This window comes from Leopardus geoffroyi, chromosome D2 (genome assembly GCF_018350155.1).
Source record: "Leopardus geoffroyi isolate Oge1 chromosome D2, O.geoffroyi_Oge1_pat1.0, whole genome shotgun sequence".
Taxonomy (NCBI): Eukaryota; Metazoa; Chordata; class Mammalia; order Carnivora; family Felidae; genus Leopardus; species Leopardus geoffroyi.
In genome coordinates, this window is record NC_059334.1 from 56,335,829 (window position 1) to 56,361,944 (window position 26,116).

Genomic DNA, 26,116 nt, shown 5'->3' on the forward strand with positions numbered 1-26,116 from the left:
AATCATCAGTGGGATAATACTAAATGCCTCTCTTTAGCAGAAGGAAGTTAATCAAGAAAAAAGGAGTACTGATCTCCTCAAACTTCCTCAAAAGGAAGAAAAATGTTACCCAATGGCAAGCAAAACATCTCTTAAATAAAAGTTGAATGAAAGTATAGTTTTCTTTTTTTTTTTCTTTTTTTTTTTTTTTTAATTTTTTTTTTCAACGTTTATTTATTTTTGGGACAGAGAGAGACAGAGCATGAAGAGGGGAGGGGCAGAGAGAGAGGGAGACACAGAATCGGAAACAGGCTCCAGGCTCTGAGCCATCAGCCCAGAGCCCGACGCGGGGCTCAAACTCAAGGACCGCGAGATCGTGACCTGGCTGAAGTCGGACGCCTAACCGACTGCGCCACCCAGGCGCCCCGAAAGTATAGTTTTCTAATACAGATAGGGTAAGTAAATAACATGATCAGGCTGTGTCATTAGGTAAAGCCTGGGTGCCAAGCCACCCACTTTCATCCTGTTGGCATCAAACTCGGTATTTACACTGTACTTTTGTGTGCTGTCGCAGACACTTCCCCGTGTGTTCATGTCCTCGGTATGATCAATTTGTACACTCTTCTCAGGCACCCCAATTTCTCTCTTCTCCTCTCCCACTCCCATTGGTACAGCACCACCTAAGGTATCCCCTAGACTTCTCTCTGTCTCAATGCTAAGGAGCTGTTACACCTGAAATTCAATGAAACATGCATGAACACATCTACCTCCCGGAAGTCCGGGTCATACAAAAGGAAGCTGTGGACGTGTGGCTTACCTTTCCTGATGCTCTCTGAGGAAATGTAGAAATTCTCAGGCCGCTCTTGACTTTTTTCTGCAAAAACTATGAGATAAAGAATATTCTAGGTAAAAGTCAAATCAGATCTCTTTCTAAGGGGCTTTACAATATTTTATTTATTTACCAGGAAAATTACCAAAATCTTGTACAAAAATATAAGGGATGGATCGCACCTTGGACCACTGTCTGCAGTTCTGTAAATCAAAACTCCAGGAGGCAAGTAAGGAGCTAAAGCTAGAGGGATTATGAAATGAAGACAGCCCAAACAGGCAAGGTCTCAAAAGCAGAAAGACAAAGCCAATCAGAGGACACGGTCAGCACTTACAAGATCATTAAAGAAAAGGGTAATGTGAACAAGGATGTGAGCTGGATCCCAGAATACCTGAAGCGAGCCGTGGAACACCTTGAAACTTGAGAGTAAAAAGAAGTGCCACTTAGCATGCCAACAAGTGCCATAAGACAGAACTCAGAGTGGAACAGATACAATGTGTGCACAGCTCCAAAGGGACTTAGATGAAGTCACTCATAAGCAACAGATCCCCACCAATAGTGCATCCATGTATACAGGTATTATTATGATACCCATTTTACAGATGAGGAAACTAAAGCTAAAGAGAGTGAAATGACTGACCTAATGTCCTAGGCTGTACGGTTGGAAAATGCAAGAGCTGGGACATGAACCCAGGGATTCTGGCCTCCAAACCACAGTCCTTTTTGTCATCTCCTGCCTCTCCCTTTCCTTTGCTTCCCCAGTTTCCTAGCAAGTCCTTCAGTGATCTTTAGGAGTCACCTGTGCCCCTGTCCTAGCTCCCCAAAATGAGCCATGCCACTGACACTCTCTCCTCCCCTCCTGCCATTTAGGAATTATCAATATTTGCATGCTTCTTCATTTGGGTTCCCTTAGAAGCAGACCTGGAGACAAGGATCCAGATGCAAGCAGTCAATGTGGGGGGTGAAGGAGGTGAGACAAGGAAATGGATAAAGCAGAACATGGTGGGTGTCCAGTAAGTTACCAGGGTGGGCAAGCTGGAGAGCTCTGGAAAGCAATGTAGAACACGCACCTCAGAGTTCTCCCAGCAGAAGGGCAAGTACGCTGGGGTACTCACTTAGCCATCAACCCATCTGTCACTGGATGAGGGCTCAGGAGTGTTCACCCCCCAGCTCTTCCAATCTGACTTGCAAAATGGCAGGGGAGACTCTGGCTGCCAGAGAAAGTGGTGAGACTAAGAGACACGGGTCCTGACAGGCAGGGTCCAGCCAGTGGGCACAGAAATGTAAAGAGGTAGGGGGATGTGGCCAGGGCACCAATAGTGTCTGTGACACAGGCCGAAGGACATGTTACCCAGGGGAATGGCAAAGCACGTAGAGCACTTGGCCAAACATGATGTCCCTCAACTGCATTTCTACCCGGCTTAGGGTTGCCAGGCTTAACAAATCAAAACCAAAAAGAGAGTGCAATTTTGGGACTTACACTAAGAAATTGTTTGCTTTCTGTCTGAAGTTCATGCTTAACTGGGCATCCTATACCTGGGCTCTGGTTGAGGGCTACCTTCTCCAATTTGTGATCTCCTTTTGCCACACGTTTTACAACTTTCTTATACTATTAAAAATGGAATGGATGTCAGGCACACAGATCTGGCAATTCTTAGCTCTTACAGTATTTGTAATCATATCAATACAATGGGGTCCTGAAAGAGGGTGAAACTGATAATGCACCAGCATCTAACTGATGTCCTAGGGATCACTATGAAGATAATGGTCACCAGTTTGTATTAGTGTAGGCAGGTAGATAGCCTGGCCTAGTGGCTGAAAGCCAGGATTGTGGAGTTGGATTCCTTGAGTTCAAATCCTGGCTCTGCTATGTGGTGATAGAGTGACCTCTGTAAGTCTCCTTTTCCTCATCTGTATAATGGGGATGATAACAGCCCTTACCTAACAGATTACTGTAAAGACTAAGTGACACGTTCCATATGGAGTACTGTTGGTAGATTTCAATAAATGTTAGCTATTAAACAACAACAACAACAACAACAATAATAATAATAATAATAATAATAGTTTCAGGAGATAAAAATATACCAGGATTCTGGCCATTTGGAGAGGGAAATCTTGTTTACCTCCGTCTTCGTACTGCATATGAATGCTTCCAGGAATGCCAGAACTGAATCTGATCTTTGTCCATGGTCCAGCTCCAAAATATGCCCTGAGCTCTAACCCCATCTCCTGGCACTGGTTAGATACCATTCAAAAGCAGACAGTCTCTGAGCAATGGTTTAGAAGTTAGGAGGAACCAGGGAATTCCTGCTGAGAAGCCCTGAAGACCCTGCTGAGCACCATTCCCTGCCATACTTGCCTTTAGAAATGTACGGTTCATTGTCAGGCAGGTAGTGAGTGCCAGGAGCACTGGCCTCCGGCCTGGGCACTGGGACGGGGGGCCTGTTGGCCAGGTCCACGGAAAAGGCCTCATCGTTATCCACTGTGTGATAAACATCTTCTGCCTGACCACCGGGGTGCAGGTCCCTCTCCGGACTGCCCATCCCCATGCTGTTACCTAGAAACACAGAGAAAGGTGTCTGAAAGCAGTGCCAAATGAACTGGATGACCGATGGTCGTAAGAGCAGAGAGAGGGACCATAGCTTATTTGTACAGTACTGCCCTTTGGCAAAGATCTTTCTTCTACAGTATCTCTTTTATGATCTGCTAAGGGATCACTGCAGGCGAAGCAACTGAGAAACACTGATGTCACCTTCATTTGCCACCCATCATGGTAGCAAAAGGGAGTGAGCACTAGGTTCCCTCAGCTTAATTTTATTGCTAGGATTCAGTTATTCATCCCATTAGAACTAGGGAAAAAGGAACATAGCCCCCAAAGCCAAAGGACCCTTGGAACCACCCCCTGGTGCTGGGGAAGCAGTGTGAGGGTGGCCAGGAGTCCTCACCACCAATGGCCCCAGCATCCTCATCCCCAGCATCCAAGTGACTACAGCAAATCCTTCCCGTGGACTTCCTCTGTGCCACGGACTGTTCCAAGAATATTACCCATGTTATCTCCTTTGATTATGTAACGGCACTGTGCAATAACTACAATCATTATTCCCATTTTGCAAATGAAGAAACTGGGTCCTTGGGCATTTAAATAACTTGCCCAAAGTTACTTAGAGCCAGACTGGCATCCAGGAAAGCTGGCTCCAGAACTTTTGCTCTTAACCTCCATGCTCTACTGCTTTTTTACAACCTTTGCCCCCACTCTGCTCTCCATCGACCAGAAAGATAGAGGACAGAAGCTTGCCTCTCCCCCTGTCCCTGGAGACCCAGAGCCACCATGTTTTCACTGCCCCCTTCCTGGTGACGGGGTGCAATGTTCTTTGCTGGAACCTAAGTACAGCGTCCCCTTGGCTTCAAGAATCTCAGCAGACCTTTGTATGCGATCTGCCCCTCATATACGTGAGCTGTGGTGACCTCAGCCATGTTATACAACCTCTCTGAGCTTGATTTCCTTCTGAGACCTGCTCACAGGAGTACTGTGAGAAAAAGCACCCAGCTCAGTGCCTACACATAGTAGGTGTTCTTTCACTTCCTTCTTTTCCCTAGCACCATTCAGTCAACAAATCTTTATTAAAGTCCTGTCTGAGATACAGGAATGACTAAAGCTTAGGCCCTCTTCCTACAGAATTTTCAGTCCAGTGACTTAATGGAAAATTTTTAGTTGCATCTTTTCTGAGCTGCAGGGAGACTACTCTTGGCTTCCCTGTGTCCTGGATCCAGAGGACTAACTGATCAGAGAGTCCCAGCTCATCCAGGGGCTCAGAGTCCCAAGGCTCTGCCCTTGAGAAACTTCCCAGTTAGTGGAGAAGCTCCCATCTGTTCATCTTTAAACACAAGGGCATGACAAAATTCTGGAGAGGCTCGTATGATGTTAACAAAATGAGGTGTCCTGAGAGAGCTGCTGGCTACCCTACCAGTGACAGTGATTCCCACAGTGCCTGCCCCCGTGCGAGTACACACACAAGCACGCAATCCTGCTTTTATAGTGTGAAAGCAGCTAGAGACAATACTAAAAGAATGGGTGCAAAGTGTTCGGATAAAACTTTATTTACAAAAACAGGCAGCTAGACAGGCTATGTACAGGCTATGGTTTATCTACCACTACACAGAACTTTCCTTTCTTCTTCACTGTCAAAACTACTTCTCCCATCCTGAATCCCATCCTCTTAGCATTCTGCTTCCTATGCCTACTTCATCAGCAGAACTCCCCGCCCATTAATTATAAATGATTGGACAGAGTGAAGGAATTAACCACATAATTTAACACCCTCCATCTCTGACCTTCAATAATAATAATAATAATGACAACAACAACAACAATCATCATAAACTTTTATCACTTGCTCTGTGCCCAGCCCTGCTCTGACGCCCGCTGCACAATAACTCATTCAATTCTTCCAACATTCACCTGAGGAAGCGGAGACCAGAGGAGTTGAGAGCTTGTCCAGCTAAGTGAAGGAGGAACGAAATACAGATCATAGTTTATGTTCTTAACCATGATGCAACACAGGCTCAACTTAACGGTGTTTGTGTGGGGCACCTGTGTGGCTCAGTCGGTTAAATGTCCAACTTTTGGCTCTGGTCATGATCTCACAGTTCGTGAGTTTGAGCCCCACATCAGGCTCTGTGCTGACAGTGGGAAGCCTGGAGCCTGCTTTGAGTTCTGTGTCTCCCTCTCTCTCTGCCCCTCCCCCACCCCTGCTTACACTCTTTCTCTCTCTCTCAAAAATAAATAAACATTAAAAAACAAAGCAAAACAATGTTTGTGTATATTCCTGCATGTTCTCCTCCTTCACCAGAAAGTCATCTCTTGAGAGCACTGGTCACATCTTATTTTTCTCCTTGTCCCTCAGCCCAACATCCAGAGTAGCACTTTGCTCATAGTCAGTAGTCAATAAACTTTGGTTAAATAAAAATAAACATATGCATTTAAAAACAGGTCTTGTTGAAGGCAGCTTGTTTAACCTGAATGAGTGACTCCAGCGGTGGGAACTTCTGGCCTACCTGTAACAGGCTGATGGGGGAGCTCACGGCGACGGAGTGCCTTTAATCATGCCATACACCAAGTATATGGCAGCCCATTCCTTTAATGGATCAACCATCATATGGAACCAGGGAACATCTTACATTTATTTTTCTTTCCCTCTTTTTGCTTCCCTGCTCACAGCTACAAATTACCTTCTAAAAACTTGCGGATCATAGAGTCCTTAGTAGCCCGAGGGAAACCATCTCCAGGGATTGGATTAGATGTACTGGCCTGAAGCATTTCAACATCTAGAAGAAAAGGAGACTAAGAGTTTATTTGTTGTTCTTCCACACAGGCAAGGAGACTTTACAGATGGATGTACATGTTTTGAGGAATCAAGAGATCTTGAACCAAGAGAATCAAGAATTCATTAATCCATCTACTTTCCCACCCATGCATCCATGCTTCCATAGATTCGGGCATCCATCCACTCATCCAACTATCTATCTACTTAATAAGGACCCCCTGTGGGGTACCTGGGTGGCTCAGTCAGTTAAGCTTAAGCAGGTTAAGGGTCCGGCTCTTGATTTCAGCTCAGCAGGCAGCACAGAGCCTACTTGGGATTCTCTCTCTCCCTCTCTTTGCCCCTCCCCTGCTCACACACATGCTCACTCATATACTCTCTCTCTCTCAAATATAAATAAATAAACATAAAAAAAATAAGGACCCCCCCGTAAGTGTGAGGTATGATAGAGGGCAACACTCACAACTCTCAGGCCCTTTCCTGGACCACAGGACTCAAAAGGTATAGATATTATGCTTATTTGCATTTGAAATAATGGGTTTAATTTTTATTTTTTTTAAATGTATATTTACTTTTGAGAGAGAGAAAGAGAGAGAGAGAGACAGAGGTCAAGCGACGGAGGGGCAGAGAGAGAGAGGAAGACATAAAATCCAAAGCAGGCTCTAGGCTCTGAGCTGTCAGCACAGAGCCCTTTGTGGGGCTCAAACCCACAAACCATGAGATCATGACCTGAGTGGAAGTTGGACGCTTAACCGACTGAGCCATCCAGGCACTCCAGGCTTAATTTTTAAATGTATAACCATAGCATTGTTTATGACAGCCAAAAAACAACTAGAAGCAAAAACAATAAAGAATAGATAAAACTGTGGGTTACTCAAACAATGTTACAAAGAACATATTGGAGCCAGTTTTATCAATATAGTGCCACCTCAACAACATAATAGGACCAATTCAACAACTTAACAACAAGAACCCTAGTTCTAGGTTACTAATGGAATTATTTATAAGGAAGAAGCATATTGACCTTTGTTTTTCACTTTTAAACATAAAGACCCATAAAGACCAAAACTATGTGTGAAAACCATTCAGTTACCACAGTAGCTTCTAGTCTAACCCAAGTAAGCAACATATTACTTTACGACTCTGAAGTATGTTTTTGGGAGCAAAATTTCAGCCTTGTATTAAAAATAGAGCTTTGATATTATCAAGAGATTTCACTTAGTAATTCTTATCATACAATTATTGAGTACTTATTTGCTTAGGCAAAATACATAGTTTGGAGTTGAATAGTATGCTTTGAGAAAAAGTGGTTTGAATTTAATCAATATACACACATATGCCATTTCCTTACTACTGTAATCTTTGGGGATCAGCTGAATACATCCTGGTGAATTTGTATGAAGACTTCTATGCAACTAGAATATTCATTGAAAAAAGGTTATGGTCATGAAGTAATGATAAAGATGATAAACTTCATATGACATTACCCTAGTTTTGAAACAAAATATTTGTATATACATAGAAAAAAAGACTGGAAAGAAATACATGAAAATGCATATAGTGGCTATTTCTAAAGTAGTACAGATTATGAACATTTTATTTTCTGTCTTATACTTTTCTTTGTCTTCCAAATTATCCCACAGTGACTTGTATGGCTTTCATGAAGGAGAAAATCTTATTAACACTTTTTTTTTCAAAAGATCTAGGTAGATATGATCAACTATGTACAATTAGATTTTCAAAGCAAAAATAATTTCAGGTTATTAAAAAATAAATTGTGGCTCACCTGTCAATTCCCAGATTACTTGATTTTTTTAAATACAAAAAATGACTGATTTCAAACTTTCCAGGGACCAGATATTACATTATGACATAGCACAGCTCTTACTGGACCTTGTTTCAAACTTCAATAATCCTTTGACAATCAAAATATAAGTTTTGTGACCATAAACAAAAAAAAATTACATTGAATGAAAAAGTTGCAGACTTTTTTTCGTTTTTTTTTCGGTGGCATATTGTGTATATAACGTTTTAAGGCCTATAAAACAACACCACATGCTGGGAAGTATAAATGTTGAATTCATGGTAATGGTTACTTCTGGAGAAGGAGGGAGGAAAATTGGATTCCAGAAGGGATTCATAGGGTGCTATAATATGCAATTTAAAAAAACCCTGAGACAATTAAAAAAGAAAGAAAAAAGAAATACATAGAAGTGTATTGACGAATCAGAATCTTTAACAAATACAACATTAAAAAAAATCAATATAGTATCAATTGCCCCCAAAAAGGGGAGAATAAAGTTCTATTTTTATATTTGCTTATATATGCAAAAAGAAGCATTGGACATAGGTGTAAGAAATTAAAATCACTTGGACAAAAAAGATGAAGGACAGGAATGGAGAAAGATTTTTCATTGTTCACCCTTTTATAGTTTAGTTTTTAAGGCTATTGAAAAAAACAATATAAAGAAATATGGGGCTTGGATTATGTTTGTGTTACCTTAAATATTATCCAAAAAAGAAGAAAAACCAACTACTTTTTTCTGCCTTGTCAGTTTATTGTTTCCTTACACAGTGGAGACATTACACTGACCATAATATGCCTTGATACTCTAGTCCAAAGCCCTACGGTTCCAAATGAGGAATCTCTCCTGTCACCGCTGAATTCTATAAACTGCAGAGATTAGGGAGACTGAACTGATCCTGAAACATACCTAGAGGTGTTTTAATTTTAAAAATTAAATTTCTGAGGTGCCTGGGTGGCTCAGTCAGTTAAGCATCCGACTTCGACTCAGGTCGTGATCTGACAGCTTGTGAGTTCGAGCCCTGCATAGGGCTCTTTGCCGACAGCTCAGAGCCTGGAGCCTGCTTTGGATTCTGTGTCTCCCTCTCTCTCTGCCCCTCCCGTGCTCACACTCTGTCTCTGTCCAATTTCACGTATCCAAATCCAAAAATTTCACGTATTTTTTTTAAATTCAAGACCAGAAAAATTCCACTTATTTGAGATTTCCTGTTTAATTCACTTAGCAGTGTTGTTTGTTGTTTTCTTTTTTAAGTTTATATATTTTGAGAGAGAGTGTGCGTGAGCAGGAAAGGAGCAGAGAGAGAGAGAGGGAGAGAGAGAATCCCAAGCAGGCTCTGCACAGTGCGGCGCCCAACATAGGGCTCAAACCCACAGAACTGCAAGATTATGACCTAAGCAAAATTCATGAGGCAGACACTCAACCAACTGAGCCACCCAGGTGCCCCTCACTTAGCTGTGGTTTTATGGAACACTTTCCCCATAGAGGTAGAAAATTGGAAAGAAAGGTGTTTTCTACAGGTGTGTGCCTTGCCAGGAGCAGGACCCTCCTCTATCTGATGAATACCCTGTATTAATCTCCCTCTAAACACCCACACCACAGACCTCACCCCCCGCAAGCCACCTGACCCTGACCCAGCCAACTTTTGAAACCCCTCATTTAAACAACAGTAAAGCACAGAGGAATACACCCCAAAGTAAAGACTTGCTTGAATCAGACACCCCTAGAGATGAGGGGAGGGAGAAATTTCACAGGTCTGGTGCTATACCCTCCAGGAAATCACATCCCCCTCAGGTTCCAGCATCTCCAAGAAGCTGGGCAGAGCACCGCCAGGAGGATTTCAATCACCAGTAACCAAATCTCCCAGGCAGGCAATGCCAGGGTGCAAGTTTCACAGTCAGTCACCCCTGTTGACAATGATAAATGGGTCATAAAACAGCCTAGCTATTTTCACTAACAAAGGTCAATTTGAGAGAACTGATTTTCAGGTCCAAGAGGTAGATGCACAGTTAAAGAAGCTACAAAGAGTATTAGAAAAATAAAATGTGGAAGAAACAGGGAGCGGCAAGAGCGGCCCTGGCTGGCCCTGGTGTGCTAACATACTAAGAATGCAGGCAGCTGCCCCTGGTAACCAAGGGGGTCTTAATATGCTGTCTTAATATGCTGGGGTTTTGTGGGTTAAAGAATTAAAAAAAAAAAGAATGAGCACTAGAAATAAGACATATCAATATCAGGATCCCTTGATACAATGCACTGAGGAGGACACAACACCATTTCTATGGTATTCTTGCCAAAAAGTTACCACCTCAGTCCAATCACAGAAAACATGACAAACCAAACTGAGGAGCAATCTATAAAATAACTGATCAGCACTTAAGTCAAGGAATGACTGAGGGACTTTTATAAATTGGAAGAAACTATGGGGCACCTAGCTGGTTCAGTCAGTGGAGCATGCAACTTTTGATGTTGGGGTTGTGAATTTGAGCCCCGTGTTGGGTACAGAGATTACTTAAAAATAAAATCTTCAAAAAAAAATTGGAAGAGACTAGGGAGAAATAACTACATGCATTGTGGAATCCTCTGTAGGCTCAGCATCTAAGACCCCATCAGCATCTAGCATCCTACCTACAGGGGAAAAGCTGAACAAGGCCTAGAGGTCACTTGGTGGTATTGCACCAATGTTAATCTGGCTTTACTAACTACGCTTCAGTTGTACAAGACACTGATATCAAGGAAATCTGGATGAAAGGTATACAGGAGAACTAGCATTTTTGCAACTTTTCTCAGGTAGTTCAAAATGAAAAGTTTTTTTTTAGAAAAAAGGAGAAGGAGATGGAAGAGGGGAAAAGATTTGAAAAGCACAGGAGGAAATGCAATGGGAAAATTACAGAAGCACAACCCCCAGGAATGACCTACACTGACCCTTCCCTGTCCCCCAACGCCACCAAATCACCTTCCAGTGACACCTGTGAGCCATACACATTGGGTATTATGACCAACATGGGGTTAAATGAGCCACCAATGACAAACATATCTTTTTACTTTGTAATCACGTCTTGACCAGATCTGCTAAATATCAGTCCTGTGGTTTCTTAGTAATTTCTCCTCCTTGAGCTGTCCTAGCATCAAAATGCATAAGTCCCAATTTTGATTCTTCTATTCCTGGCTGGAGGACTACAACACCCACGGGTCTGACACCAGACAGACTTCTTAGATCCACCTAATCGTTCAGGCTCACAAGATGACCATGGTCATCTATGCAGGATGGATGGTCTGTTCAGGAGAATGTAGGACACAGGCCAGGAGGACACTGCCAGGTGGCATCCTTCCTCAAGAGCAGTCTTTGTGCCAGTCCAGTAGCTCATGCGCAAGGAGACAAGACCCAGGTCAGGCAGGTGGAGGGCCCCCCCACGGAGTGAAAAGCCTCATGGCCCACAGGAGCAGTATGTCTCGTGGCAACCCCTAAGGCATCCTTCCAGGGGTCCCCATGAGCATGTCAGAGTCACTGCTATCAGGGAAGCCCAGAGTGTGCTGCCCCTTTCGGGTACTTATAGTCCACATATAGCTCCTCCCAGTTCCAGATCCAATTTACCAACCAATTAGGGGTCATTTTTATCATAGGCATATGTTGCCTAGAAACATAGTTGACATTTGACTCTTATCAGGTTACCAGGGTAACAGCTAGGAAGTCAACCGAAGGTTAAATTTTCTAGCAGAAGGGGAAATGATAGCTGTTACATTAACTTCATTCACAATTATCTTGGGTCAAGTTGTTTGAATCCTCTCAGCTTCTCTTTACTTGTCTGTAACATGGTGATGGTAGCAGGATGTATCTCATAGGTTTGCCATGAGTATTAAATAAGAAGCTGGCCAACTGCTTAGCAGAGTGCCTAGCTCAGAGAAAGTGCTAAATAATGCTAATTGCTATTACTATTAGTATTATTGTTACTAGGACTATCATTACTGTGGTCTTTATTATTAAATTCTATATCCAGGCTAATGTCCTAAGCAGAGACCAGTTTTTTAAAAAGAACTCAATTTAGGGGCGCCTGGGTGGCTCAGTCGGTTAAGCATCCGACTTTGGCTCAGGTCATGATTTCATGGTTTATGAGTTCGAGCCCCGCGTCGGGCTCTGAGCTGACAGCTCAGAGCCTGGAGCCTGCTTCAGATTCTGTGTCTCCCTCTCTCTCTGCCCCTTCCCCCTCACACTCTGTCTCTCTCTCCTTCAAAAATAAATAAACATCAAAAAAAAAAATTTAAAAGAACTCAATTTAATTGAGGGGACATTCAGGGGACAATCGTTAAGTCAGAGAAAGGCTGCCACTGAAGCCAGGCAAGCAACAGAGGCGAGGACACCAGTCACTGAGCGACCAGTGCAGGTGGACATCGTGATCGAAGGTGGCAGTTACCTGCGTGGACTTTGGTATCCTGGAGAACTGGGTTCAAGCCCTGGCTCTGACTCTGACTGGCTCTATGTCCTTGGGAAAGACACCTGATATCACTAAGCTTGTATATCTCCATTTATAAAGTGGAGATAAATAAGAAAACTGTAGGGGCCAATGGAGACAATGCTTATAAAATGTTTAGCAATAGTGCCCAGCACTAATACTAATGGATACTATTATTATATTGAAGCAACCTAGATAGTGTATTCATATTTTATTGTGCTGTAAAAAATTATCCCAAACTTAGTGGCTAAAAACAACATAAATTTATTGCCTTATAGTTCTGTAGTTTGAAAATCTGAAAAGAGTCTCACTGGGCTAAAAATTTTGAGAGGACCGCCTTCTTTTTCAGGAGCTCTAGGGGAGGATCTGTCTCTTTGCCCTTTCCAAATTCTAGATGCTACGTGCATTCCTTGGCACTAAGCTCTCTTCCTCTATATTTGAGGCCAGCAATGTCAGGCAGTGAACTTAGCTGAATTGAGTCCTTCTCATGGAGCCATCTCTGGTCTGTTTTCTGATTCTTTCTTCTACTTTAAAAAAAAAAATGTTTAATGTTTATTTATTTCTGAGAGAGAGAGACACACACACACACAGAGTGTGAGCAGGGGAGGGGCAGAGAGAGACAGGGAGACACAGAATCCGAAGCAGGCTCCAGCCTCTGAGCTGTCAGCACAGAGCCCAACGCGGGGCTTGAACTCACAAGCCATGAGATCATGACCTGAGCTGAAGTCGGATGCTTAACCGACTGAGCCATCCAGGCGCTCCTCTTTCTTCTACTTTTAAGGATCCACCCCAATAATCCAGGACATTAGCAACCTTAATTCCATCTACAACTTTCATTCTCCTTTGCCAGATCATCTAGCCCATTCACAGATTTAGGGGCTCTATTCTGCCTCCTACAGATGGAAGCAAGCATCAGCACAGTCAGCCTGTCACAAACTTCCTCCCCATACTGGGCTGACAGGGGCAGTAAGGCTCAGGGATTAGGGCCTACACAAGCAAGTCCATCGTGTCCACACTGGACCCAGCAGCCCTGGTGTGATGGAGGCATTGCACACTACCGTAAGTGAAGTTACCCAAAAATGACTTTCTTTCCATTTATATTTGAAGCAAAATGATTCTTTTTATATGTAATTGAGCATATATGGTTTTCAATTAGACCAAGAACAGCAAATATATGCATCGGCCCCCATGTCCCTATTCTGTACTCAAGGCAAACATCACTACTTAGTCATAGCATTCTTTGTGGTCTCAGAATCCTCAACATAGCCCCCTCAGGCACTCAGTACCAACTAACTGACACTAGCATATGAAATGATTTTTCAAACATAGTGTTTGCCCTATCTGTATTAGGCAGTAAGTCTTAGTAGTAATGATTACTACCTTCCTAATGATAAAAAAAGAAAGTGTCCAATTGTTTGGAGTTCATAAGTAAAAAGACCCTCTCAGACTCTAAATTTCCCAACCCCATGTGTGCATACAACTCAGGTATACAGTGAGCACCACATGAGTGGCTGAAACACATAGAAAATTCTGGAGGTGAAGGCAGTGTGCTTGCAGACAAAGGACATTTTGTAAAGAAAAGCAGAACAACAAATCCCTGCATTCCTGGATGCTCAGTGTTTGTACTTCAGATTCTAAGCACTTAACCTTCACCACGTGTCAGTTAAAAATAAACTAAAAAGCCCTGAAACCTGCGGGTCTAAGGAGAAAGTGCAAAGTGCTTTCATTTCAGCAGAGACAAAAAAGAAAAAAACATAAAACAAGGAGACTCAGGGGCCACAGTCCTCAGGGAAGAGCCAGCTGTAGAGTTACACTGTACTTCATTTAGGGAATCAATCAGAAAGAACCCATTCCTGGGAAGAAAGAAGCTTGAACAGATGAGAGAAAGCCTAGGCAGGCACTTAATTAAGGAATGAGTCAAGAAAAATAATGAATTTTCAAAGAAGCCCATACGATACTCCTCAGGGGACATAAATCTAGATCGCTTAGCTGCAGTGGAAACTCTATCTGGATTATGTGTTGTTACTTTAATATAAAACCTAATCTGAGAATCTAATACAGTAAAATGTCAGATACTAAGAGGCTATTCTTCTGGAAAGGCTCTCAAACCCTGAAAGCGGTCCAAAAGTAATTTTTTTTTTTCCTCCAGCAAGTATTCTTATAGCCAAAACAGACCCTTAGAGCAAGGGGCAGCGTGGTAAGGCATCTGATGACCTGAAGCCCGGTGTGTTCCGTATGCACTCAGGTGGGATCAAGTGCTTTCATTGGCCATGTCTGTAGGGCGGTCCAATCTCCCCATACCCTAATGGAGAAGTGATGGAAAGGAGGGAGACACACACACACACACACACACACACACACACACGCACACACACACACAGACTGAGAGAGAGACAGAGAAAAGGGAAATGGCAATCTGAAATTACAGCAGCTAAGGAGAGGCGGGAAATGAAACGAAGGGGCTGGGGCACCCGGGTGGCTTGGTCGGTTGAGCATCTGACTCTTGATTTCACCTCAGGTCATGATCTCACGGCTCAGGAGTTCGAGCCCTGCACCGGGCTCTGCGCTGGTGGCGTGGAGTCTGCTTGGGATTCTCTCTCTCCTTCTCTCTCTCTATCCCTCCCCCACTCGTTCTTTCTCTCTCAAAATAAATAAACATTAAAGAAAAGAAAATGAAGGGGCTAAGGATGCAAGGGTTAGGCAGCAACAAGTCTCACGGATTTCTTATGCAGACAAGTGCCTCCTTGCAGCACTCCTGGCAAGCACACAGACCCTCTGCAGGGCAGGAATCAGTCTACGAGATGAGTTCACAGTGGGATGCGGTGGGTACCACACGCCCTCCTCCCCTCATTCTCCACATCCATAGCTGCCCTCTTGGGGCACCGTGTCCTTTTCCTCCATGGCACTGTCACGGTTTTGTAGTTATATATTTAGTTATGTGGCATTTTTATTTAATATTCAGCTCTCTTGCTAGAAGGAGGGCTCTGGGAGGCAGAGATCATGCCGTCTTGTTTATAGACTCTCTGCCACCTGACACGGTGACTTAATCACATGAGAGGTTTGATTAATATTGTTGAATGAAGGAATGTGTGAATGGACAAATTAATGAGGCATAAACACATGAATATGAACATGAAGGTATCTAGGCTTTGTGAAGGAATCTGGGCATTTTCCACGCTGAGAAAAGAGAAGGGTGATCCTGGCAGCAGGAACTGCATGAGCTAATGCAGAGGAGACATGAAAAGAAAGGCAGCCCCGAGTGCTGGAGGAGTCACTACTGCCAGATGGGGACGTCTAATAGATGTGTCGCTAGCACCTATCAGGACAGGTCTTTGCACTGGAATGTCAACCACTCCACCCCACCAAATCCGGGATGACTTTCTATTTTCTGGTACTTTCAAATTCAAGAAATAGTTGAGCACCTATTGTGCACATCATTATGGATGACACATGCTTCCTAAACTGAGGTAGGAGCAGGTCACCAGAGAAGCATATACACAAACCAGGGTGCAGAACGATGTGGTTGCAGTGGCCCCAGGAGAGTGTGAACCACAGCTATACAGGTCCAGAGGGGAGCAAGGTCACTGCTGGTGGTGGGGATTTTTATCTTCTTTGCTTTTAAAAGTCTCAATCCACATGCTTTCACTAAGTGCCTACATCCCCGACACAGTTTCTGTACATCTGGAGGAACCAAAAGCCACAGAAGTCAGGAAGTGCCTTGAGCCTCCCTTTGCCCCACTGGGTCACTTTCAGCCCTCGACAGCACAGCACCAGCCCTGCCCAGAATGAGCTTCTTGCTGGTAAGGCCCCATGAGTTACCCTAGCCCCACTGCCCACAAGGCATTCCTTGGCTCCCAGCCAGTCGTTCCTAGATGGATTAACAGGAGGATGGCAGTCTCAGTAAAGTCAGAAAGGAAGACTCCTGAGAGAAAAAGGTGCAGGGAGGAGAGGCAGCATGTTCCAGAAGCAAATCGGTAACTTAACAGCTTTGCTTACAAATGGTCCTTCAGCTGGGCTCAGAGCTTCCCTGGCTGGGCTGCAAGGCCCCGGCTCGGAGGGGACCCAGATCACAGACAGGGTCACAGATGGAGGTGACCTGTACAAACATGCCAGCTAGCAAGGAGGTTGCTAAGGGAAGGCAGCAAGTTAGCTGGGGTTGAGTCCGCTCTGCACCATACACAAATTTGAGCCACAGAACCGGGCAGAGGGAGCAGAGGCACGAGAGAAGAGTGTAACACAGGAGTCACCTGAAGCAGAACAGCCTTCTAGAAGGGATTACAGACTCATATGAGTTTATAGTTTCCACTCTCAAGATATTTGCCTTTCTCTTTTGGCTCTTTTCTCCTAATAGAAGACGAGTCTCTGAGATTTTTCTTTTTAACATGTATTTTTTTTCCAATTTTTAAATTAAAAACATTTTTTTAAATGTTTATTTTTGAGAGAGAGAGCGAGCAGGGGAGGGGCAGAGACAGAGGAAGACAGAGGATCCCAAGGCAGGCTCTGCGCTGACAGTAGAGAGCCCAATGCGGGGCTTGAATTCACAAACCGTGAGATCATGACCTGAGCTGAAGTTGGATGCTTAACCACTGACTGAGCCACCAAGGCGTCTGAGCCTCTGAGACTTTTAAGCAGAGTTAGGTCCACAAGCAGATCATGTTGGAAACAAATGGACAAGGGCCTCTCAGGAATGGCTCCCAAAGCTTTAGAACCCAGAGCCTCAGGGAGGTGACCAGTCCCTGGGAGAGGCTTTCCATATGAAATGTATTACCTAAGTCAGAGCAACACTAGGACTACAGTGTCATTCTCTGAAGGCAAGGACAGCGGCAAAAGAACTGAGAAAAAGATTGGGTGATAGAGAAAACACCCAAGAGAGATGTGCCTTCATTTCTATTTAGTGTTTGCACAAGCTTACCCTTAATAGAAATATTCATTTCTTATATGGTGAAGTTAGGAAACTGATGGTTTAATTCTGTCTCGAACAAAAAATTCTCAGGAGTATTGGGAGCAAAGTTGAATATCTGATATCAAAGGCATGCAGTTACCACCTGGTGGCAGCATAGCTAAACTAAAGACCATGAGTGTGAGGGGTGTGAGTGTGTGTGTGAGCGCGCGTGTACACCCAGGCAATTCCAGGGAAGGAGAGCCAGGAGTGGAATCATAAAATCTCAGGGTCAGAAGCCAACATCACTCCCCTGCCCCACTTCATTCAACACGGCGAGTCTCCCTCACAAACTTCCTACTTAGTGGTTGTTTGGGTTCCTTTTGGAGAAGGGGACCTCATTACTATCCCTTTTCCAAAACTCAAGTCAGAAAGAGGCAGATTTGTCCCAACACCATTGATGACCTCCAAAGAAAGCCTTCACTCTATACTGCTTGTCCTGTGACTGAATGAACACAGCCCACAGTCCTTAATACATTCACTTTCAGCTTCTAGGGTTGAATGGTAACAAAGGTGGGGCACTGATAAACTCGGCTACTTAGACATTTAGAAACAGCTCCATGTCCCTTCTGTCTCAGTGTCCCTTCTGGGGTTGGCAAATGCAGATCCTAGAAGAAGGGCAGGCCAGGAGAGTCCTCTATCCCAGTTGGGTGGCAGACAGACTTGTCACCGGGAATGTACTGACCCAGAGTCCTGACCCAGTTCTCCCTCCACGGGTAAGTAGGCTACTAAATCTCGGAGCCTCAGTTTTCTCCCCTGTGAAATGGAGGTAATTGTATCCACCAAGCCCAAGGACGATGGGACGAAATAACAGATGAGATAAAAGCAGTCTGTTTGCCTGAAAGGGCTGTCGGATGGTACACCTTATCACTGTGCTGGGTGCTATTGCAAATATGCATATTAGATTTATGTTTGTCCTGCTTGCTTATGAACTAACCCGCTTTCTCTCCTAGCAAGTCACTGGTAATAAATGAATGCTTTCTTCCCAGTGCGGCTCCTTGTGGGCCAGCAGGTAAGTGGTCCTTCTCAAAATTAAACCACAAAGACAGAAACACAAACCAAATCGTGTCTAGAATCAGAAAATTCAGAGCTTATGTGATCTGGCAAATGAAAAATACAGTGGGTTTCCTTTCCCCACCCACAAAGCAGCCAAATTCTACAGCCAGCCCATTGTATTAGTGGCCTCCTTCTACCTCCAGGGCAACCAGAATCCCCCTGACCCACGTAACTTTACAAGTGGCCAAGGGCCACAAAGCAGACTAGCCCCAGAGCACTCCGCTGCCTTGGGCAGTGCTGGAGAGGTTCACTGTTCCTGCTGTGGCTGCCTTTAGCATCCCCTGCAGCTTTCTACTGGTGTGAGATTTCTTGTGTTGGAGCATCCAGGGGGATAACAGGTGTTAAGGCTCTCGGTCAACACTAAACTGCTAGTTAAGTGGGGGGCTCGTTAACTGTTCAATTGCCCCGTAACAAGGACACAGGCAGACATGATATACACAATCTCTGGCTTCCCAAGTAGGTATTGGTTTTCCTCCAAATGTTCTGTGTGAATGGGTCTCTGTTCCATACTGGAAAGGACTGTGTGTTGGCCCCTCTTGTCTCCCCAACACCCAGAAGAAGAGGCAAGTAGCTAAAACATGTTCCAGTAGATGTTCCAGAAATGCTTGTGGTGGCCATGGAGAGACAGATGGATGTACATGTGCAGAGGGTACCAGAGGCTGTTTGGTGAGCTGACATTGGGGCAATGGCTGTAGCTGCTAGATGGCTTCTTTAGAAGAAACTAGGACTAAAATTTATGGCATGAGATGGAAAATTCAGACAGAAAATAAAGACTACGATCCTAGAGACAGACTTGAGCTCAAATGTGAGTTCTATCACTTATTAGCTGTGAGACTTTGGGAAAGTTGCTTAACCTCTCTGAGCTCAGTTTTCTCATTTGTAAAGTGCAAGTTAATCAAAACATCCTTATGCGGCTTTAAGGATTCAGTGAGATAGAGGATGTGGATGTGGATGTGGGGGTGATGCCTTCTCTCCTCGCCCCTCTGCTGGGTCATGGCTCATTCGGCAAGAGCTTCTATCAGCACTTCCAGGCCTCCCAGTTAGGCGGAGGAAGGGAGCTTCTACCGAGCTTTCCCTCATTCTTGCTGCACCCCACAAGGGGCAGCCATTCTAACTACCAAGCACCTAGTAACGACTGGACCACAGCTTCCGGGTGCTGGGGGTGCCTTGTCAAAGGCCCTGCTGGCATCAGGGTCTGCCTCTGGCCACCGACCTGCCCACATCCCCTACTCTAAGGCACCTTCTTGGCACCCGCTTTTCTGTTCATGGGTGGGAAACTCAGGGTCACTTCCCTGTGTGCCGAGAGCTTCTCTGTCTTCTTCTCAGACTAAAGGTTGGTAATACTCGATCTAGCCCATTCCAGAAGCCCTCCATCAATAAAGCTGATACACTGATAGGAATTTGTTCTGCCTTTCTTTCTTTCTTTTTTTAAGTTTATTTATTTTGAGAGAGATAAAAAAAAACAAAAACAAAAACAAAAACAAAAACGTGTGTGTGCACGGAAGCAGGGGAGGGGCAGAGAGAGAGGGGGAGAGAAAGAATCCCAAGCAGGGTCTGCAGAACCCAACATGGAACTTGACCCACAAACCATGAGATCATGACCTGAGCCAAAATCAAGAGTCGGTCACTTAACCAACTGAGCCATCTAGGTGCTCCTTGCCTTTCTTGAATCTATTAAATAGACCAGAGGGAAGGAAGGTAAGCTTTAGGCAGTGTTTCAGAGTGCTTAGCCTTTGATAGCAAATGGTAGTAACATATTAAGAAAGCTCGTTGAGGGCCCCTTGCATGTTGTCCTGCTTCAATACTGCTTTGAAGTCCAGGGCTGGGGCGCCTGGGTGGCTCAGTTGGTTGAGTGTCCGACTTAAGCTCATTGGTCCATGAATTCAAGTCCCATGTCAGGCCCTGTGCTGACGGCTCGGAGCCTGGAGGCTGCTTCGAATTCTGTGTCTCCCTTTGTCTCTCTCTCTGCCCCTCCCCCGCTCATGCTCTGTCTCTCTCATCCTCAAAAATGAATAAATGTGAAAAAAAAAAATACTGCTTTGAAGTCCAACATTATTTAGACCAGTGAGTCTCAAGGGCAGCAACACTGCCCTCTAGGGGAGGTTTGGAAAATCTAAGAGGGGGGTTTTAGGTTGTCATCATGATGCAGGGACACTATATTAGTGCCCCTTATCCTCAGAGATACCTTCCAAGAAGCAGATACCTGAAACCACAGATAGTACCAAACCCTGTGTGTGTGTGTGTGTGTGTGTGTGTGTGTGTGTGTGTATACACAGTATACTTTCCCTACATACACACATACCTATAATAAAGTTCAACTTATCAATTATAGTAAGAGATTAACAACTATAACTAGTAATAAAAGAGAACAATTGTAACAATATAGCATAATAAAAGTTAGGTGAACATGGTTTCTCTCTCCCTCAAAATATTTTATGGAACGAACCCTTCTGGCGATGACAGGAAATGATAAAACACTACTTGATAAGATAAATGACGTACGCACTGACGTAGCATTAGGCTACCATCTACCTTCTGTGCCTATGTTAGAAGGAGGATCATCTGCTTCTGGGCCACAGCTGCTCATGGGAAACTGGGGAAAGTGAAATAAGTGAAATATCAGATAAGGGGGGACTACTGTACTGGAATTTAGCAGAAGGGAGAAAGACGTAGACACCCTGCAGTGTACAGGGCTGTCATGGGCAATGGAGTGATTTGTGCCCCTCATGACTTCTAAATATTTCACTAGACACACATATAGGCTAAAAAAAACCCTGCTTATGACATGTATTTACACATATATGTGCATTTGTACATATCTATATATTTATGTGTGTATATTTCTCAATTTAATATCGGCAGGTACAAAGAAAAATATAGACAAGTATCCCAAACTATTAGGAGTGCTTGGGGTAGAGTCATATGGACTTTTAATAACTCAGTTATACATCTTTATTTTGTTTCAAATTTTATAAGAATGTATTACCGTTGTTACTGGGAAAAAAAATTAAGGTAACCAAAAACTAGGCAAAATTTGTTAAGCAACTTACAGGAAAAATCCTGTCCTAAAGATATTTTAGAAATAAGTTTATTATATATTAATCCATTAAAGTTGGGTTAACAAAAAAATCTGCTTATAATTTTCTGAGCCTGGAAACTAACCCCATATCGGGCTCTGTGCTAACAGCTCAGAGCCTGGAGCCTGCTCTGGATTCTGTGTGTGTGTGTGTGTGTCTCTCTCTCTCTCTGACCCTCCCCTGCTCATGCTCTGTCTCTCTCTCTCTCTCTCAAAAAATAAAATAAAATGTTAAAAAAAAGTAAGAAATAAATAAATACAACTTGTATTTCTGCATGGTTTTGATATGTACTGAATTTTCCAGGAATTCAATTACTATGAAAATGGAAAGGAGAGTGTGAAAAATCATTTACCATTTAGGAAAATCCATTGCTGCCGGTATCCGAGTCTCCCATACAACAGACACGTATCGGTCGGTCAGCATGTGAGGCCATGACACTGGTAGTGATTCTGAGTGTAGATGCCTGCATCTGACTATTTCATTATGTCCTCATGTGCAGGCATACTGAGCTGTTCCTTTCCTTTTACTTCTCTTTTATATTTCATTTAGGGCATATATTTGATTTCTAAATTTTCATATGTAATGGGGCACCTGAGGGGCTCAGTCAGTTAAACATCCAACTGTTGGTTTCAGCTCAGGTCACGATCTCATGGTTTGTGGAATCGAGCCCCATGTCGGGCTCTGCACGGACTCTGCAGAGCCTGTTTGGGATTTTCTCTCTCCCTCTCTCTCTGCCCCTCACGCATGCGGGCACATGTGCTTGCTCCCTAAATAAATAAATAAATAAACTAAAAAAATTTCTTTTAATTTTCATATGTAGGCAGATTATATTGTATATGAGTGGCATGTCAAGGTACTAAAGGGAAGCATTATGAAATGTTATAAGAAGGGCCCGTTGGACTGATAGGGTTGAGAGCCACTGATTGAGCCTCTCAGATCACAAGACGATGCCTCCATCAATTCTGACCTCCAGGCACTTGCCTACACTTTTCAGTCGCTCAGCAGTCACAGCGGAGGAAGTCTGGAGAAGGACTGTGCTTGTCACAGCACATGATGACAAGATCTAACTTGTGTAAAACAGGATCTTCATCTCTCTGGGGCAGAGTGGGGGTAGGCGAGGGACTTCCCCCCACCCCCACCACCACACACCAGAGTGAAGAAAGCTGTGTGTCAGCAGAAGGATGGAAGCAGAACTGGGCTGTGCTACTTACAGAGGTCTTCGGTGGCCGCTGGGACGAAGGCAGCCATGGACTCATATAGCTCCTCGTCACAGCCGGGGTTGAGGGAGCACTTCATGAGCAGGTCTGTGGAAAGGTGGGCCATGGACTCATACACGGCGTCAGCCTCCTCCCCTTGCATCAGTTCCTCTTTAATGTGACTCTTCAGCATGTCCACAGTTTCCTGAAAGAGAAGACGGGAGTCACGGGAACCCTGAGATGGCCTGGCCCTCTGGGGACAGTTAGGCCCTCAGGGGCTCGTGACAGGCAGAGTAAAGGTGCACATGGGTCAGGGCTCAGCTGTGTGTCTGTCTGTATTTCCCACCAGCCTGAAAGCTCGTGGAGGCCAGGCTCCAAGCCTTCTTCTGTTTGTTTTATATTTTTTGTTTTAATCTTTCTATCTTCTCTCAACACGAAGCAGAGTCATGCACACAAGAGACTGTCATTAAGCATCCGATAAGATGCATGTATCCACAGGATACAAATTAAAGACTTTCTCGTGAGCACCTATTACGGGTCAGGAACGATGCTGGGTGTTTGCCTATACATTCCCTCATGCCATCCCTTCCACAACGGCTTGAGAAACTTGTAATGTTCCCTAGTTCAAAGATGAGAAAAACACAGCTCAGAAAAACCTAGTGCCTTACTCAGGGCTGTGCAATCCTACCTTCTGACCTTTCTACTACACCCTGGTTTCTACTTAGGGAAACAAGTGACACCCAAGGGTGTCACTCTTGCTGACCAGCCAGATGGAAATCCAAATGGGCTAAGCAGGGCTGCAGCTAAGATGTCCTTGAGCTAGCATGCAGTCAGACATCCCTCAGATGCTCGGGGCCTCGTCCCTGTCCCTTCTAGCAGGCTGCTCTGAGGTACCTCCCTTGGTTTTCTACCCTGTGTGCCCGAGACAAGAGGTGGTCTTGGATGAAGTGCCCTGCAGTCGGACAGGCGGCCCTTGTCATTCTGCCTGTAGGTGGTGGTGAAGCCGGAAAACTGGCTTCCCTGAAACCTCCACACAACTTTCCTGGTAAGAAACTTTGATGTTTCACAATCCTATTTCAGCACCAACCCGCAAAAATCCTCGTTTTCATCATCACTACCCCAAGAGAGCTAATCTGCTATTGACACAATGTGTTCATTTCCTGATGAGACCTGAGGAGTAGCCCAGGTGACAGTTGGGAAGTGGTAGAGACTCAAGGTCTGGCATTTGGTTTTGATGTGGTGGAAAGAGGAAACAGGACAGTTCTTAGAGGTCATAAACAACACGCGGAGGCAACCTCTTGGTAGCAATGCTGAAGATGCATCGGCTGAAGGTGATTTTGGGTCGGAGAGCTAAGATTGGAGAAATGTGAATCAGATGAATTTCAGTGCGAACTGAAAAGGCATCTCAAAACTTCCCTGTTACACAGACTAGAATAACAAGCCCCGGAATTAGCATCAAACTAGGTTTGCATCCCATCTCCACCCTTACTAGAGTGTGACCCTGGCACAATTACTCTGCCTTGCTAAGCCCTTCTCCTCATTTATTAAAGAGAGATAACAATACTGCCAACTTCAAAGGATTGTGGTGATGATTAAATGAAACACTGCCTTTTGCCAATCAAATAAATTCAAAAAACAGTAGTTATGACTATGAACACAGTATGTCCCCAATAAAAACTGTTGGCATGGAAATGAAACCCTGCATTTGATACATTTGTGACTTCAAAGGAAAGCCAAGTAAACAGTCCTGGACTGCAAACACCTTTTAGCCTTATTTATGTAGACCGTGCCCCAAATGGGCACTCATGCTATTCCACTCATTCAACGTACTTAATCACTCCCAAACTGTGGAGAGCCCCCATACATGCCTCAGTGAGTCACTGACCTGAAAACTGTCAAATACTGAGCACAGAATTAAGTTTCTGGGGAGGTGTAGGCTCACCTCTGTATGGAGATAGAGAGTAAGACTAGATTGTCTTTGTTGTTCCTTTTGAGGTCACAGCCCCACGAGAGAGGCTGAGAGTCCCAGCTGTGACTCATGAAGATGAAGGAAAATCAGAAAAGGGTCCAGTCAGGAAAGGTAGGGGCCTCCAAGACAAGAGAAGCAATATTGGGGCATGGAATAAGGCCCAGGCATGGATGAGATTACACTCAAAGAAGGACCCAGAAGTCAGTGATCAAGGAGGACCTGGGGGTCTAAAACCAGATGAGCAAATAAACGGGGCCTATGTCTCTTAGACAGACAGAGGCTCAGAAAGAGAGACAGGCCATTGGCATAAGGTGGGTCCTCACAGGTGGCCTCCCCAAAGCATCAAGTGCAGAGCTTTGTTGTGGTCTCTGCTAAGGAAGAAACCAATCCTAACAGTTCACAGTGGGACCTGACAGTGGGAGAGGCAGCTGGGAGCATCCCATCAAAGTGCCTTGGAGGTGGAAGAAGAGGGATCAGCATCAACCTCTAGCAGATTCACTCTCTGAATGTCTCTGTAAATTCTTTGAGGGTAGACCTCAGTGCTTTACATACATTATTTCCTTTTATCCTGAAAACAATCCTATGAGTAGGACTGGTGTTACCTTCCTTCTGCATCTTAGGACACTAAAAGAGAGAGTATACATGATCTGTCCATGTCATCCACTGTGGCTGACAAGTGTTGGCACAGGAATGTGGACTCAGGTCCATATGACTCCAGGGCTCAGTTCCACACACACTGGCCCCGCCAGAGAAGAGGCACACGAGCCCCTGCTAGAGATGAAATCCAACCATGTCTCGAGTGCAAAGGCAGCCCTTGGACCACACAGTCCATTTCCATTCCTGGGGCCTCCCCCGCCTTGACCTTACCACATACTCATCGATGAACTGCCGCAAGTCTCTGAAGCCATGTTTCTCAGCAATGGTGTTGGGGTAGTGGCCATGCTTGTTTGCCACACTGTATGCCTGTAGGGCTCCTGGGCAGGTGAGCAACAAGGCAGTGAGGTTCTTCAGTCCATACTTCGCAGCAAAATGCAACAAGGTGGGCAGCTCCTCGTCCCTCTGATCTGAATAATTGTTAAGGAAAACAATGGACAAATGAAAATGAAGGCAGAGGCACCCTTATTCATAGACACAAAGCTGGCAAGCCTACCATGGCATACAGCAGGCACGCAATCAATAGTTCTAGGCTGGCTGACCTAACATCTGGCAGCTTCCTTTGAGGTACCACTGAAGATTATATGCCCTCAGATGACAGAAGAAACATGTTAATTAATTTGCAAATCTAACAGTTAATATCCTACCTTTTTTCTCTAAAAGGATCAAAGAATCCTGAAAAATAATACTAATTCAAAATATGCTGATCTTCTAAAGGCTTAAGCAGCAGCCACAAAGTAAACAGGAATCAGGTTTTGACCTTCTCTGCAAATTTCATAGCACTTTAACACAATTTCTTCGTGCTGATTAAAAAAGAGAAGTCCATCTTCTTAGCTCTTACGC

The 26,116-nt window shown here is 44.4% G+C and overlaps 1 protein-coding gene across 2 annotated transcripts in view; it reads right to left on the minus strand.

The window, feature by feature from the left end:
- Positions 1-26,116, minus strand: part of PIK3AP1 (phosphoinositide-3-kinase adaptor protein 1) — a 118,675-nt gene that overhangs the window by 26,056 nt on the left and 66,503 nt on the right. For both annotated transcript variants that reach the window (XM_045438391.1, XM_045438392.1), the window contains 5 exons: positions 25,487-25,683; positions 22,666-22,855; positions 6,041-6,136; positions 3,171-3,368; positions 797-862 (listed from right to left, as the gene is read on the minus strand). In XM_045438391.1, coding sequence (XP_045294347.1) covers positions 797-862; positions 3,171-3,368; positions 6,041-6,136; positions 22,666-22,855; positions 25,487-25,683 — 747 coding nt within the window. The remainder of the gene's footprint in view (positions 1-796; positions 863-3,170; positions 3,369-6,040; positions 6,137-22,665; positions 22,856-25,486; positions 25,684-26,116) is intronic.